Source organism: Epargyreus clarus, unplaced genomic scaffold, assembly GCF_041222505.1.
Source record: "Epargyreus clarus isolate Ecla_fem2 unplaced genomic scaffold, WU_Ecla_fem_2.2 ptg000012l, whole genome shotgun sequence".
NCBI classification, from domain to species: Eukaryota; Metazoa; Arthropoda; class Insecta; order Lepidoptera; family Hesperiidae; genus Epargyreus; species Epargyreus clarus.
The window spans coordinates 148905-167106 of NW_027332220.1; the positions used below are offsets into that span (position 1 = coordinate 148905).

Here is an 18202-nt window from a genome sequence, read left to right on the forward strand (position 1 = left end):
GTTGCTCAAGCGCAAGATCAACGAAATTATATGCGTAGGCAAAGAGCGTCTTTGCGAGCGTCTGTTAACGTCCTAGAAGATCTTAGTGATATAGAATTTAGAAATAGATATAGGTTGGCGAAGGAAGCTTTCTTATCTTTATGCGAAGACCTACAAAATTTGACAAACTTGAAGTCTACACAACGTGTCAGTGTAGAGACTAAGGTAAATGTTTTTTTGCAGTAGATATATTTAAAAAACAATGGTTTCAAATACTACTAGATTTCTCACGTATAATATATAATATGACTTATTATTACAGGTTCTTGTTGCGTTATTTTTTTTTGCCACTGGCTCTTATCAGAGACCGGTAGGGGTGGCCAAGGGTTTGTCGCAGAAAATGTGCAGTGTGTACATACACCAAGTGACTCAAGCACTCATACACCCAGCAATGTTACGGAAACATATAAATTTCCCTACCACCCCAGCTGTAAGACGAGTAGTTATTGATAAGTAAGTAGAAGTAAATATTTCCTACAAAAAAATCTTCATAATTTCTACTATTTTTGTTTTTAGGTTGATTATATAATTTGTTTCAGATTCTATGCCAAGTTTGGTTTACCTGGCATTGTTGGTTGTATTGATGGCAGTCACTTTAGAATATTTTCACCACCAACAGAAGAAGAGCAACTTTATTATTGCAGGAAACATTATCATTCGATTAATGTACAAATGGTAGGTATATGTATTTCTGGTAATAAAATTATATTAAACTTATTATCCCACAGGGTCAGTGAATCATATAAAACTCATTTATTTTCCAGATTTGTGATAGTGATTGCCGTATTACAAATGTTAACGCGAAGTTTGGAGGTGCCAACCATGACTCATTTGTATGGGAAAATAGCAGTTTAAATAAATACATGCAATCGCTGCATCAAGGTGGTGAAATATGTTGGCTTTTAGGTAATTATTTTCATTTTTTTTATTGTACATTACTCTCTTATTTGCTTTAAACTGTTAGTGAATTGGATGCATTTCAATTAAAAAACTATGGTAAAATGTTAAGCCAATAATGTATTGACATAATGCAATTTTTAAATATTACAGGAGATTCTGGCTATCCGCTTCGCCCATGGCTGATGACCCCATTTTTAAATGTACAGCCTAATACACCCCAGGCACTCTATAATCAAAAACATGGCACAGCCCGAGTGTGTATTGAAAATACATTTGGAAGGCTAAAAAATCGTTGGAGGTGCTTGTGCAAAGACAGAGTTTTGCACTATAAGCCTAAAAAATGTGCCCAAATCATTGAAGCGTGCTGTGTGCTCCATAATATGGCAATCGATTTTAATGTACCTGAACCGGATAATATTGGTAAATTTATTTATATTATAATAAACCCCTATTTTCTTATTATCCTTAGAATTGAAAAGATTTTGAAATTTATTCCCGAATGTGTAAATTACATGTAAAAAGTAGTAAGTAATACAATTCTGACATTACTTTATAAATATTTTATTTTATAGATAACACTGCCGAAGATGAACCAGTTGAAGTTATAGAAGATACAGGTGGAAGGTATGCAACGGATTTATTAAGAGGAAGAGCCTACAGAGATCGATTAGTATTAAGTTTTATACAGCATAGTGATTAAAAATATATTTTTTAAAATAACCTCCATATTTTAATTTTATTCCTTCATAAATATACTTTAAATAAACTAAGAACACATATCAAATAATCAAATCTTCTACTAAATTAACATAACAAAATAGAAATAATTAATAAAAATAATGATAACTGAATGATATCTATGCCTACTATATTTTTATATACATGTAATTATCTCAAATAAACTGTGAAATTTATGTTTATACAATTGAATCAAAATAAGACTGTAATTAAGGATTCAGTTGACTGAATAAGAATTGCATACATAACAAAAATGTTATGAGCCAGGATCGATTTACATAAATAAGCTTCAGTCTTTGCAGAGTTTTGAATTACTTATTTTATGTAAAACATCCACAGCACTTGAGGCAATCTCTTGCCATTTTTGCTGTTTCTGCAACTCCAATTCCCGAATTCTTAATCGTTCCATTTCTAATTTAATCTCCTCTGCATGTTTATGGATAAGCAACTTTCTCCATTCATCATCAGTATGGAGAAAGTTTTGTGCTACCCTATCCATAAGAGTTTGGGTCCTCCGGTGCCGTGGAGAACCAATGACCCTTCGGGATGTCCTTCTCCGACCACGTGGGGTCTGACCCTGCTGTGCTGGGACTCTTGATGATCCTGGTGGTGGGGTGTCACATACTGCCTCCACTACATGTGCTGCATCCATTACATTTTCCTCTTCCACTTGTGTGGGGGGCACTGAGGCAACTGTCATCTCTTGGGATGGTCCCGGCACATTCCAAGGCTCAAATGGATCTGTAAAAATAATGTTACATTATTGTACTGCTAAATAGCTAAGTATGAACTGAAGAGTGTGAATGTTACTGTACTTAATTGGAGCCTCTACTCTACTATTAGTACTATGAGTAGTGATTGATAGAAATATATGTTAGTTGCCAACCTGCTGCCAAATGTTTTCAAATCGCCTATAATTCCTGATGATAATAGTAAATGCAAACAAGATCACCGAAGAGACAGCTGTTGATTGTGGTCAATAATATATTTCTTCAATCCTATCATATAGGTAGGTAATAGTTTTATTGACAAAGCTTTTTTTTGTTAAATATCCAACATTAAAGAACTTTACCTATGTTAATAATTGGGCTTTCCTCAGCTGGCTCAACAGCAGTATGTGGAGTTGGTGTTAACGTCAGAGTGTGGTCTGGGTCTTCATCTTGTGCCTGTTGTTATAAAAGTATTATTTATTACATAATTATGCAATAATATCATTATTTTTAGCTGATAAAAATATTAACTACCATTCCCTTTTATTGTACATATTTTTACACACAGAAGCAAAATAAACATAAACAAAATGGTGTAAACAAAGACTTCCTGAGATGACCATTTATTAAGTAATATAGTAGTAATATATATAAGTCAGAGAACCACACCTGTACGTATAAGCCAGCTTCAACCACATCTGTAAACCCAGTAGCTGCTTGGACACCAATTATTTGCAAAACCCGGAGCTCCAGGTTGCTTAGCTTTGCCTGTAGCGCAGGCCCACCACCAGTACCAGAAGCTGCTCTATTTATCTTAGCAGACTTCTTTTTGGTGTAATTTTTTAAATCACTCCATACCTTAAACCCATGCATAAATTAATAAATTATAAATGTACTTTTATTTTTTTATAATATAGGAGTACCAAGCAAGCATGCAGTCCACCCAATGGCATGTGGCTACTACTGCCTATGAACAGCAGTAATCAACCCTAGATAGGCTTAGATATTACTACTTGAGGTCGGCCACAGACGCGCCGCCACCCCTGAGGACTAAGCTGGACCGCCTCGAAAAAATATGTACCTAATCCCAGAATGCATAATATTAAGTATGAATTAAAAAAATAAAGTAGAAGTCAAGCCAATCATGTGTAATCAAATTAATAAATTATGCTGACCTTTTTCCACTTCTCAGTCCCTTTACTTCCTCCTGTGGGATCACCGTTTAAAAGATGGGTGAGCTCTTCCCATTTTCTTATATTTGTTATCCTTCCTTGTGGGGTTTTTTGTGGTTTGTTTAAATCACCGTGTCTTAAACAAAATACAGTTTAAATTAATTGCTTGTGCATACGATGACGCTCCGCATGAATATTATTATGGATTCGAAAACAATGCAAATAAAGAATTACTTCATACTCACTCTGCCATATAGTTCACCAACATTTCAAATTGAGTCGCACTTGTTTTCATTGTTATATACCTATATTACAATCAAAACTACAAAACAATGCAACAGGTTGTTCCACTTGTTCCTATGCACGCCAAATCACTTGCAAAAAACAAGCTTGGTGACGCACGACGCTGCTTTGTTTATGTTTTATTCCCGTTTCTTTTACTCGTAGGGTTAAAAGTGAAATAGTGCTATTCTGACGTTAACATAAAGCATACAATTTTAAGTGACGCTTATCTTCCTCGTAGAACATGTGTTAAGATTGACTTTTTGGTTTGGTTACTTATTCCGAAAATAATACGAACAAATGAAGAAATACATGAGTTACATGCTTTTCAAATGTAACGGAAGAACTATTTAATTTGTTTGGGTTACTGTCGGCGAAAAAACTGGCGCTTCGCCGACACTCAAGTTTGACAACATAACAAAAAGATGCGTACTAATTTCGAAGTGAGCATACCAAATTTTTTTTCGACAACATTTTGATAACTCGCACTCGCTATTGACATGCTTACTGTCAACCTTGAGTTAACTCATTAACGTGATGGTGAAGTTAATTGATTTTATTTGTCAAACTCACACTCGGCCTACTGACCAAATTACGTTGTCAATACAATCAAATGATTGTTTGATGACAACTTGTGTTTATAAACTTCTCTGATTGGCTAAAACTCCACGTGATTTAAGCTCGGTCCCGCCTTCAACGAACACGTTACAATTTCAATATTAGCATTAAATATCAGCATCTTTTGTTGCGGATGCGGATGCTGATGCTGATATTTAAAAGAAAGCTGATAATCAGCGGATGCTGATGCTGATGCTGATATTCGCAACAACCCTAGTATGTAGTACCTACTTGTTACAATTTTCCGATCGCACTGCGCTGTTGTTTGTTTTTGTAATCACATAACTTTTAGACAATATTTTTGCCACAAAAGTTTAAGATGTGTAGCTAATAAAGTTCTATGACATGGGGCTCTTCTAACAAGGCGCTTAAAGCGTTCTGCAACCTCCGTAATACATTAACAGTGATTGACAACACTTCTGGGGATACAATAAAATGCCCATGGTAGGTACGAACCGTAACTATTTTCAAAATAGCCCGTCTGTCTTGTCCCTAGGTTTTTAAATTATACAAAACTTGCGGTGTGGATATCTATATAATAGTATGATTATCATTGCTTTACGCAAACATTGCAAAGTTTATAACCTTTATATTGTACCGTTTCTCCTAGTGTAATGAAGCCTTCGTTTATCAATGCCTTTTGATTGAAATGTTGGCAATTACTACCTTGATAATAATTTATGGTTATACAACCTTGGTTTATTACCTTATGCCTTCAATTTTACAATTTTAATGATTACAAAATAAGTACTATTCTCTCGTCGACACAATACATACACCTTACCTAAGTATTAACGTCGAGAACTCTCTTAATTTCAACTGTTAAAAATAAAAATATCTATGTTCCATCATAATGTGTTTGATATATCTACATTGAAAAGTGGTGGAACTCTTCGACTTTCGACTTAGTAGAGACAGCGATACTATAATCAAGTTTGGCATAGGAGAAATATTTATATAAGGCTTTTCCACAGTCATCTGGGAGTTACTGGCGCCGACCTAAGATAGTAAGTATTAAAGATGTCCAGTAGTTGCAATTACTGTCTGGTGAACTGCATAATAGTTGACTCCTCCTTCAATATAAAAACAAAATAAACCAAAGGTAAGTGAACTAGGAAAACATTTATTAATATTGAAATAAAATGACCTATGATGATTGTTACGAAATATCAAGGTTACAAGTTGGTTGCGCATCAGATGTCCACAACAATGACGATGGCTGTGCTTCCGGATGCCTCCAATAGCATCCAGGGTCACTGTCATCGGTAGCTGGTCATCGTATTTTTGCGTGAACTTGGTTACGTAAAAAACTAAAAAGTGTTTATTGTATAAATAGATATTGTATTTGGTAAGTATATTTTAAATTAACGGTGTCTCATTGTTTGTTCCCCTTCGTGGTATGATTAGTAAGAATTCTTATACCATAGGCGCTAGTTAAATAGGCGAACTATTAGAAAAAAAATGTCCCCATTTTTCTGTTAAAGCAACACAAATTTTGCAAATAAATACCTAATTTTAGTCCATCTAATAGCCACTATCGCCCATCGATATCGTTACATAAATAGGTTCGGAGGTCTTGCTAAATTTAGTCACATGTGCAATGCTTCCCCTTAGCACTAAAATGACCTCTTGTACGAGTTTTTCACTAGAAATATGGCAGTGATATGAACGACGTTGAACAGCGGGTTCTACCACCTTATACTGTGCTTATATCGAATATCAATTGACAACCCTTGTGTGTGCAACCTCGCGGGAAAATTAAAGTGAAATAGACATTCAAAATGAAGGGCAGGTCGTGCATGAGGGCTCGTCGACAATCCGCAGATGTCGTGGAGATAGCAACCACGAGCGTTGACACTGGTTGCCGGGTGGTCACGGCACTGACCGCGGCCGTCACAAATGACCGACTCTGACCTGACCGACGAACATCGGGTCATTTCCTGGAAACATTATACAAGCTTGCAGGAGACATACTTCCTAAGACCTCCTTCCTGAAACTACAGGGGAAGGGTTGGTGTACCGTAGCTTCTAATTTGTAGAATATTTTAAATCTTTAAGAAATTAAAAATAAATTAATATTGTAAGTAATAATCAGGATTCTTTCCTGCCTGCTCATTTGTTGCACTTTATAAAAAAAACATCGACTAAGCATTCTTGATTACCATTTTTCTTACGCCTATCTAATTTCATAAGGATAGATTACATACTTATATAACTTGTATATTTAAAAAAACTTTTTTATAAGATTAAAAGGATAGCAAACATGTATGTAATCCACCTGACGCTAAGTGGTTAGTGTAACTAACTTCATACCTATAGATCAGGTGTTCTGCCTGAAGCCACCCCTGAGGAGTAAAATGGTCGCCCCATATGTAAGTCAGCCGGCACCCAGGCTCTTCCACCGAAGCGCAACATTTTAAATATACCTATCATTTTAATGTATGAAACTATTCCCTCAAGCAGAACACTACATATTTATTCCCATTACATAATAACATTGTTATTTTTCTTTACATTCTTCATCTTCAAGACTTATTACATTTGCACCTTCAAGTTCATTATATTAGAACTATGACCAGTTCCCATCCAAGTGGGTCAGTCGTCGACACCGGCGAGCTGACCGGAACGGCTCTCCACGGTTCGCTCCACTCATTATACACTGGTGCAACGTTACATCATCTGATCACATGTCACAAACCTCGTTAGTCAACGTATGACATGTGGGTGTCAATTTGTAATGGTTGGAGTACGTTAACCGATGTTCCCGTGTGGAAAATCATGGGGTATGACACGTACCGCCACCTGGCGGCATTGTGTGTTATCTGTTATGTCATCTGAATTATCTATACAAATTGAAATAAGAGTGTCGGTATGTAATTTTACATTTATAAATAAAAATTTTAAAACATTTTTTTGGGCGTTTGGGAACAATAAAGATAGTAAAGTTTTACAAAACCGACAACTGAAAGACATCGTTAATATACTATAAGACACAGTTGGCTATTAAATATCGCAACTTTGCAGAAAAGGCAATCAAGAAGTAATTCTTAATGTTTTATTTATTGGTATTATACGATCTTTACCAATCATTTTACATTTATTAATTAATTTTAAGTATAATTTTCAATTTTTTAATTAAAATTTTCACTTTCATTCCTTGCGTCTGTACATTGATATATGAACTCTTTTTAGTTCTTTTTTATTAAATACACCAATGAAATATATTTTATATATGTATAGTCCGCGCTAAACTGCTAGTCCGCTCTGAAGTCGGTGCGAGCAAGTGTAGTCATAAGTAAAATACAATTTGCTATGGCGACGCGATTAATTTCTATATTCAGAGCGGATTAGCAGTTTTACGCGGACTATACACAAGTACACACTATACACAGGGGTATAGTCTGTGTGTGTGTGTGTGTGTGTGTGTGTAAATAAAGGCAGTGTACTCAAACAAAGATGATGTTAAATCACTCATAGATAAACTGGTAGGTACATGTTGTGTGCTTTCAACATCTATCTTATTACAACATCTAATAACATCTTAGTAATATCTTATTACCCCATGTTCAAGAGGACCATACATATTGTAATAAAAATTACCATCCGTTTTTATTATATTCGAACATTATAAATTAGCGGGTAAGGTCAGAAAAAAATACAATAAACAAATTCTATCAAACGTTTATTGGACAGACACCATAGTCCAGTGGTACACATCTCAAAACACATGTGGCTTTAGGCCTTCAAAACACTACAATAGTAGAGAGCAGTTGTCTTAATACATATAATATATATATATTGTTAAATATTTACCGTGGTGCTGCCATATGGAATGGTTAAAAACAGAAATATAATACAGACACCGTGAGTATGTGAAGACACCAATTTACAAGGACACAGGTATCAAAAATATGCCAAGCCAAATATGGTGACCCATTTTAGTAAAATAAATTTAAAATATTTTAATTTTTGTGTCAATAAAGTCATTATTTTTTAAATAAATATTATTATTATTTAATAAAAAAAAATAGTTTTCTACGTGACAGCAAACGACAATGCGCTCAATTCTACTTGAGCGTAAAAAACCCCTGCCGTTCCACTTAAGAGTTGTAAACAAAGTTGTAAACGAAATCAAACCACCGATTTACAAAACTACAGTAGGAATATTTAGTACAAGAATATAATATAGAAAGGTCATACAAAAACTATGGTCGCTAAAACTACATACAAAATTCACCTTCATACATATATCGTACAAAATATCCACGTATACAGATTAGAAGAGTTACTCATTTTATAGTTTTTTTATAGTATGTTGTTTTGTAGTAAAAGTTTATTTTTACAGTTTTTATAAAAACAGATTTTTTTTTTCTAATTTAGGTATATTTTATTAAGGGGTGGCAAATACAAAAAATGGAATCAATTGCACTATGTTATAAAACTACTGATATTGCCACCCTATATTTTACATTGCCAATTAACGGGTTACATTTTTGTTTAAGGAAATATACATCAGAAAAGTTATTAAGTTGTTAATACGTCCCATAGATTAGTAAAGATTACTCAATCCCAACAAGAACATGTAACCAGTTATGAGAATTGAAATAGTTGCGTAAAATAGTTTGGCCACGTTTCCCTGCTAAAATGTCCTTAAAATATTTGAAATAATTATATATTTACTATGTAAATTACGCAGTATTAGTTATTTATTCGTAAATTTTCTGTAAAAATTTTTATTTGTCAAGAATTCAAAAAAGAACTTACAAATAAGCCGTTTGTGGCTTCATTCAATTTCAAGGCGGCGAAGTATCTTTACTAATCTATGATACGACCATACATTATAAAATCAGTAAAAATGTAATTTCTTCAATAAAAAAAACATTGATTGTAACGTCAGCCTCAAATTATTTCTGTAATTGTGTTAATTATGCAATCTTGGTACAAACATAATTATTTATTAGTGACTGACAGAAGCTTTCGGCCAAAAAATTAGTTTCGGCCAAAATTTCGGTCTCGGACAGAAACCACCTTTAGTTGGTTTTTTGCATCGCAGGATTTTTTTGTGCATTTGACAGGTCAGATTTTTGTTTATATTGTTTATACCAATTTCTTTTGATTAGTTTTACTAGTTTCATAATGTAAGTTCGATTTATTCCATACTCCTTCCGGAGTTCCAACTCTCCACTGTGCCTCTCCACAATATTCACAGATACTTCAGTCTTCAACAATTAAGTAGTCGTCATTCCCCTAACGTTTACGTACCCTTATAGACTATATTTAGACTAGAATACGCCCTATAAAAATTCCTGGTCAAACATTTCACGTAACTTTGTTTTTCTTTCGTTGCACGAAAGTTCCCTATTTGAAGATAACACAACAATTTGCTATCGACTTTAAGCTCTGAGTTTGTGCTAATGCTTCTAGTAATATTCAGAAGCTTATATTTTTTACGAGTTACTGTAATATATTTTAAGAAAATTAATTAATTTTAATTTGGCATTTTTCCTAAAAATCTTTATGAAACCAAAAAATACCGGATATTTGTTCATTTTTGTTATCTATTCTAGCAAACCTTTCAAACAATAATCTTTTTATCCATTACATGCAACAGCCAAACATTACAATATATACAGCACAATAGTGTGGCAGCATCAATTCTAAGGAGAGATTTTCGCATAGTATTCATTAATTTGACAATTGAGATCATCTAATTTTTATAATAGAGTAAGTAATGGATGCTGGCATCGCTGGGAATATGTAAGCTATGCTTTTCAGTTCACTTTCACTATAAAGATTCAATTTATCTCCTCTATAAGTTTTGTTCACGCATAGATATACATATAATGTAACGTATATACAATTACAGAACTAAGTTATTTGAAAAAGCGAACGCAAAATAATTGACAATTTGCTATAGTAATAAAAATGCTGACTTTTCTAATTAAATAGTATTTGAATATAACACAAACCAGCTTATTATGAAACGTGTAAATGACTAGAAGTATCAACAGTTGATACAAAATTGTTATATACTAAGTACTTATGAAAATACAGATCCTGTATATGTATAGTGCCTTCAACAACAATTTTAGACAACTGGTGTAATTATTACCAGCCTAATATTTAAAAAAAATACAGAGAAATTATTTTCACCTCTTGGTTCATGTGCATTTTTGACAACTCTACAAATATCGTCAGGTGTCGAAAGAGCTTTTATTAACATATTTTAAAAGACACGTGAAACAATACTAAGGAAACTCCGACTACACAGTGTACAACAACCATATTTAACATCAAAAATGTTAAGTGGCAACGTGATATAAAAAATTGTCCGTAAAAACTATTCACTTATATTTTGAAGCATTTCTACTAAACACTACTAAACGCTAACATATAACACCTAAATATGGCACATAAATATACTTGAAGAGATCAGAGGAATAAGCCGAATTTACATATTAAAATTATATGATTGAATAGATAATACTATTTTTTACTCAATTCCTCCCAAAAAATAAACAGTTCTATCCAACATCTAGTTTCAAAATGTAACTTTTTTATTTACCAGTTTCATAATGTAAATTCGACTTAAAATACATAATGACGAACGTAAATGAACATAAACGACATAATGTAAATTGAATTAAAAGCTTCTATATACAAATCAACCACAGTTATTTAGACCAATTTTATGGAAATTATTTACGTAAAACTCATTTTATATACGGGTTATTTTAAGAAATTGTATAATTTTATAACTTTTCTGTTATTTTGACGACCATATAATTTTACATTACTAATTATAGATTAATTTATTTCACAATAGTGTTGTCGTAAATATATTAATAACTATCTGAATACATCGATATATAAACTTATTATATTATATATATATATATATATATATATATATATATAATCCTGTAAGGAATGACATGCGTCTATCATATAAAGAAGCAAGTGTATAATTGTAAACTTACATATTCTAAGCACACCATTATTTTCAATTGAGTAAAAACCTCTAAATATTTAGTTTGATTTAATGTTACAACATTTTATCTATACTTGTGTTGTACATTAAAATTATTAATACTATTACTACAACACTCGCTACGATATAACCAAAGTGCAAAAGGGGCGTGACCTGCGAGTTACGCTCGCATATCGCTAGGCACGTCGTGGCCTCTACGAGTACATACAAAAGAAACTCCTTTACATATTTGTTACAGAGACTGGCACCGATTAGATATAATTGAGATCCAAAGAGTTCTGCAGTCAAAGAAATATTATTTATAAAAAAATACGTGTGCACTTACTCACTCAATCTCACTTCATTCTTTTACATTCAAATATTTTTATTAAGTACACATAAGTGTGTAGATGGCTCCAGGATTTTTGATTGGGAGGGATTCGACTGAAACAAAGGTATCAAAGATTTCTCGCCCTCCATAAAAATAAGTACAAAAAAAATAGTCTTATCTTAAATTTTTTGCCGGCCCGTCACTCCCTAAAAGGCTAAGGACTTAAAATCCTTGAGATGTAGCCCCAGATCCGTGCGCGGACAACTCATGTTGTCCTATAGTACCAAAAAAGGTATAGTCCGCGTAAAACTGCTAGTCCGCTCTGAATAAAGAAATGAATCGTGTCGCCATAACAAATTGTACGCCTACACTCGGTCGCAACAACTTCAGAGCGGGCTAGCAGTTCGGCGCGGACTCTACTAACCATAACCTATCCCCCGGTGTCCCTTGTGCTCAGTAGGGGCCGGCGGGGTGCGGCGGCACGTGCCGCGTCCAGTAGTAGAAGCCCTGCGCGCGCGGCCCGTCCGCCTCGCCGCGCCGCACGCGCGCGCCGTGCGCCGCCGCCGCCTCCGACAGACACAGCGGCGACACCAGCTTCTCCTGAAACACGCCGACGGCTTCTTAGTGACTGATCGCAACCGAACCTTCGGTTTCTGTCCTAGATTCGGCCGCCATCGAATAGTTTTTAGATGCATGAAAACAGGGGAAATTTAGATACTAAAAGTAAATTTGAGTACCTTCTATTTTTAAAATATAAATATAATTCTGCTTCATCCGATCAAACTCCCAAATATAGCTGAACGCTACCAGATGGTTCACATCGTATATTTCGATCCAGCCGAAAGGTTCGGACAATTTCTGGCCATAACCGAAACTTCGTCCGAAAACTTTATCATATCAGTTACTTTTATATTATGGAATAAATACTATCAGTCAATACCGGCGGCAGGCGGCAGCGCACGACATTTAGCGAGTGGTGCCGCTCTAGCAGCTGCAGCAGACGCCGCGGCAGCGGCAAATCTACGTCCAACTCCTGCAACACATGCGACATTGTCTTTAGAGAAACTTATCATCAATTTAAGAGTTTGAATCTTTAGTCGTCGAAGATACCATCACAAGCATTTCGAATCATATAATCAGTAAGACAGCTTTTTTTACCTAAGGTTGGCCACACATTCGCAACTATCCCTGAAAACTAAGTTGAAACGCCTTTTAAAAGCAAACATCGTGCGCCACGCGCGCGGGGAGAGCTGCGTGCGCCACAGCTCCAGCGCGGCGAGGGGGCGCCTCACCTGCAGCAGCGGCAGGCGCGCGGCGAGCGCCACGAGCGCGCGCGGGGAGAGCTGCGTGCGCCACAGCTCGAGCGCGGCGAGGCGCGGCACGCGGGCGGCGAGCGCGCCCACGTGCTCGTCGCCGAGCCGCGACGCCGACAGCGACAGCTCCCGCAGCGAGCCCGGCAGCTGCGCCAGCACGCGCCGCAGAGCCCCCGCATCGAGATACTGCGGACATCATCACCCCACACCGCTCGCATGGCTATGTACGCAGCAGAATCTATGTGTTCTCTAACGACTTCAACTTTTGCGTGTATCGCTCGCAACATAGTGTTCACCGATTTCGTGTAAGCCAATTCGCAATTAGTCATCTAGGACGCAGCATGTTGATTAAATAGATCTAGTTAAATGCGTGTATCAACGTGCCTAATTCAGTCAGTGACATATAAAACTCAATACATTATGCATACAATAATAACCATACAATTTCATATAAATTGTAATGTCAATACCCGTCGAGTGCCGGTAAGGTGCAGCACTCGCAAGCCCTGCAGGTTGGTGATATGCAAGGCGGCTTCCAGCGTCATCTCCCAGCAGGAGTACAGCTTCAGCGAGTACAGTGACGTGCATTTGCCGATTGCCGCATAGCTGGAGAACATAAAGACTCATCGAAGACATACTTAAAATCTAGGTTCATCGTAGGATAGGAGGATGGTAGAAGTATTTGTTGATATTAACCTGGTACCGATTTAAATTGGAGCACGTATCTTAAATAAAGAAAATAGAACTATACCCATTAAATAATACTCGTCCAGTTTTCCGAACCAAACCGAACCTTACATTTTTTTATACTAATGAAAATTTAAACAATTAAGGAAATAGACTAAAAGGAATAGTTAATTTTTGAAATAAAACATAGAATATTTTTATTAGACCAATTTTAATTTTATTAGAATTTTATTGTAAAATCTCAAAAATAACAAACAAATACAATGTGTGTGTATGACTTGTATTTGTTTGTTATTATTGAAGCATTTTGTCGCCGTACAAAATACTACCAAACGCAATCTGAGAGTACGTGAACGTATTTTTCGGCTAAGCCAAAAGGTTCCGCTATATTTCTGGCCAAATCCAAAACTTCGGCCGAAATATTTTTTTCGGCCGAAACTTTGACAGAACTTGATATTTCGGTCGATTATCAAATTCATATTAAATATTAGATTCAATATTATGATTTTCGGACGTTTGTTTAAAAATAATTTCGGCAAAAATAAATATATGATTAATAATTATTATCTAAACAAAGCACCCGTAAACTAAACAAAGTACCCATCTATTCTATTCTATTCTATCACTTTATAACAGCATTTGCGTCATTAACTTGAACAATATACAATACGAGGCGATTCCAAGTAATACGACTACAGCTTCTATTAAAAGCTTCTAAAATCGATATTTCCAATGACATGCAGCCGGCGGTTTCCATGAATTTTGTATTTTAAGTGGCTAAGTATACGTTATTGATTGCGCGGCGCCTGAACGATGCATGACAAATGAGTGGTAGAAAAAAAAAATATATTTATTTACTTCCTACATTTCTGATCAAGAAAATACACTATGACTTTACATTTAACATGATAAAATACTGTCACTGCTTTTTTTATAATGTAGAAGTACCAAACGAGCAAGCAGTCCACCTGGTCATAAGTGGCTACTACTAGCCTTGGATATCTGTAATCAAACTATCGCCATCCTTAAGGACCAAGTTGAAATGCCTCTGAAAAGTATGTCTATCTTACCAAACCCTTCAGACCAGTACACAGCATCGCTTAACACTAGCTTATGGTGGCGCCGTTGTATACCACCTGCAAACCTAAAGTAATAAATTCACTCATGAGCTACATACAGGATAATTATGAATTTACTTACTCAGCCTCCACCAACGTAGGGCACCGAAGAGTCAAATCCTCAAAGCGGCTTGAGTGGCTATTGATCAACTCCGTCAGTTCCTCTCTCGGATAGCTCCCAGCTCTTCCATACATGTGCAGAGCTTTTAGCTGCGCCTGTCCCGCTATTGTTCGCAGGAAGCCCGCCGCTATGGGATCGTTCGCCACAAAGGAGTTAACCTTCGACGCCACTGCCACTGATGCTTGCCCAATCACTTCAGCTCGACAGAATACGTCCACATGCCTTAGACGCAGTCTTGCTAGCAACATGATCTCTCTGCTGCCTGAAATGCGATTTTATTATGGACGACACAAATATAGGTACGAGTATATATGTATATGTCAAATAGGCATTTCTGTCTCATTCATATTCTGTCTTACCAAAAATACTTAAAAAATAGAAATGCATAATTTAAAGCATGAATGTATATATAAAACAGAGGGCTCCCAACTCTTTTTTTTAAAGTTTTTAATATAAATAAAAGCAATACTTTATACTGTTACTTGTATGTGACGACATAATATTATGTCGAAGGCCGATAATTGCTCACAGGACTTTATTTTTATTAATTACAAAGTTGATCTGGAAGTTAAACTTACTGAGAGGAAGGCCCAAATGTATGGTGAGCTCAGTGATCAAAAACGAGCAGGTCATAAACGGCAGCGTAGAGGGCAGTAGTGGGTCCTTGGCTAGGATGATCATGGCCCTGGCCCTCTTGCAGGAGCCGTGTAAGTACCAGACAGCATCGATCTCGCGCACAAGAATCACACGTCCAGCACACACACGGGCCCATCTCCGACATACCTATGACATGGATTAAGTCTACATAAGATCTGAAGATGCTAGAATCCTCAGTGTTTCCACTCAGGCAGTGCCACACAATAGTTATTACTGCAGGTACTGTTGCAGGATTAAAGGACATACTTATCAGAGACATTCCATATTGGTCCTCAGGGGTAGAAACACATTTATGTTCAACCTTAGATGGAACTCTAATCTTATCTCCTAAGTTCTTCGTTGACTAAGATAAATAAAAATAGGGGGTAAACTGTACTTTATGACCTGTCGAATTTTGAGTTGCAAGTGATATAGATGGGTAGGTGGGTACTACAGGAGCATTCCCTGTGAATATGGAATTGCGGAAACCACCCTTTTTTATGTCTTTTTTTTAATTTTGAGATTAACTCTTAAACATTGATTTTTCATTCACACGAAACGTCAAATCACGTCAATATAATCATTTGTTATCGCCAAATTTCGCCTGATAAAATGCTAATACTACTGTCATTTACTCAATTTGACTGATAATCGATTTTTTGCGTCATCAATGCCACGTCTATTAAGGACTGGCCAAACAACTTTAGTGTAGCCAACCTTAGTATAATCAAATTCTAGGTTTAAATTATGTTTTTTTTGGATAAATTGTGTTAATTAAATAGAACTGGTTGGGTAGGTTCTGGTTAGACGGTTTAATCAATACAAAAAATATAGGAACCCCACAAAGCAGGTAGTATACTCAAATTCTAGGTTTAAATTGCCGTTTTAATGGTTTCAGAACTAGCTGATAGAGTATTTATAAGGAGTGAGTTGGAGGGGGTTGGTTTCTTTTAATATGATGTCCATCCCCCAATTTTTTAGTCTTAATTCCGAATGAAATATGTAGGTAACCTCAAAATTTAATAAAATCGTTAAATAAAAGGGGGGTTCCGTAACCCCCCCTTCACAGGAGAAGTTAGTATGACCTCCCCCCTCCCCTTCCACCCAAAATCAATATCAAATTCGAAGGGTCATAAAGTAGTTTTACCAAAATAGAGTTGATTATAATTGTCCACAGGCGTCTGAGACCATTTATCATAATTTTCCACTTCAATATAATAAAAAAAAGGATTCTTATTAGATTCCAATGATGTTTTATACTGAATATGATAATACCGATTATTTAAAACATACCCGAGAGGCAGTCGCATAAATTACGGGAGCCGGTAGATACTCCATGATCATGCTGAGTAGCTCATCCGGAAGGTGGTCCACTGTAGCCATGGTGGTATCTTCAGGTGAACTAACCGGGTTCAACTCACAAACACACAACACTATGTATTCTATAGATAGATTCCCCCTTACATATACCCATGCAAGCAAATTATATCGATTTGTTTAATTATTTACATTTCTAACGGCCTTTGCGCTTAGCCTGAAGGGTTTGTAACTGTATGTCTCGTGTATTCATTGCTTTTTAATACAAAATACGTGCATCCAGTATATACACAATGCATCCAAAAACCGAGTCCGAAAGCAAAACTACTAATAACTAAACCCTATTGTTGTGTTTGCCACAACACTAGATAATATATCGATAATTTCGATATTTTGATATAGTTGAGGAGTGTTGAGGAGAGTAAAACGTAGTGATTATATTCTCTTTGGAGGAGAGTGCGGACTTGCAAAGATAGAAAAGTTAACCCTGTGCGTATCAAACAAATATACTCATTCTAAAATAGACTTGAGTAGCTTGCGAGTGAGTGATATAAAAGATATATATCTTCACCAAAGAGCTAATCACTCATCAACTCCGACGAATTTGAATTGGGTACTTGACAGTTATAACAATAAAATATGAAATATGTTGGATATGATAGCTTATAAGTAAACATAAATTATGCAGTATTTCGTTTATTTTTTAATATGTTCTAAGTATTTTAATTTTTAAAAAGAAATTTTCGATTTTTTATCTGTGGATTTTAAATCCCAAAACGGCGACAGTGCTGCCTCAAATGTCATGTGACGTCACTACATCGAAACCTGTCGATCACATCGAAACCTGAAGTATGTGTAACGTCGAAGTTTATTTCTATATTTTCAATGTGTTGACGTCACGCTACGAAATGACACTTGACCGCCTGTTTTGGCGTAACGTTCCGTTTACCGTAATAAAAATATGTTTTTTATTAATAAATAGCCCTTTTTCGAAAAAATGATCAATGAAAGGCATATATAATACGTATATGAATTCATTAAAACAGTTTCCCAAAAAGTGTCAAGTAGCCAATTATATCTTTATATCCGCGTCACATGGTTGAGTTCATAGGTCCATACGATTCCGGATATAAGATCTTCTTCAACTCAACAGTTTTATACTCGCTCGCGAGTGATTTATGAGTCAAATGAGCGACTGACTGAGAGAGTCTGATTCGAGTCAAATGCATTACGTCTTAAACACTAATTAA

At 35.7% G+C, this 18202-nt stretch overlaps 2 protein-coding genes across 4 annotated transcripts; both read right to left on the reverse strand.

Annotated features, from left to right (window-relative positions):
• Nucleotides 1-1484: 1484 nt before the first annotated feature.
• LOC140745995 (uncharacterized) lies at nucleotides 1485-3908 on the reverse strand. Of its 2 annotated transcripts, XM_073077969.1 has the most exons (5): nucleotides 3805-3908; nucleotides 3563-3695; nucleotides 3057-3245; nucleotides 2750-2843; nucleotides 1485-2418 (listed from the first exon to the last, which is right to left on the reverse strand). In XM_073077969.1, the coding sequence occupies exons 1-5, from the start codon at nucleotides 3852-3854 to the stop codon at nucleotides 1967-1969; spliced, it is 918 nt and encodes a 305-aa protein (XP_072934070.1). In that variant the 5' UTR covers nucleotides 3855-3908; the 3' UTR covers nucleotides 1485-1966. The 2 variants fall into 2 exon arrangements, with proteins under 2 accessions (XP_072934070.1, XP_072934072.1); XM_073077971.1 differs by lacking the exon at nucleotides 3057-3245.
• A 7749-nt stretch (nucleotides 3909-11657) lies between these two features.
• Nucleotides 11658-17256, reverse strand: LOC140745996 (uncharacterized). 2 transcript variants are annotated; one of them, XM_073077972.1, is made up of 7 exons: nucleotides 16929-17256; nucleotides 15578-15782; nucleotides 14961-15261; nucleotides 13544-13679; nucleotides 13053-13259; nucleotides 12701-12793; nucleotides 11658-12360 (listed from the first exon to the last, which is right to left on the reverse strand). In XM_073077972.1, exons 1-7 carry the CDS (start codon nucleotides 17016-17018, stop codon nucleotides 12214-12216), a joined length of 1179 nt encoding a protein of 392 aa, XP_072934073.1. In that variant the 5' UTR covers nucleotides 17019-17256; the 3' UTR covers nucleotides 11658-12213. The 2 variants fall into 2 exon arrangements, with proteins under 2 accessions (XP_072934073.1, XP_072934074.1); XM_073077973.1 differs by lacking the exon at nucleotides 13053-13259.
• Nucleotides 17257-18202: the final 946 nt, after the last annotated feature.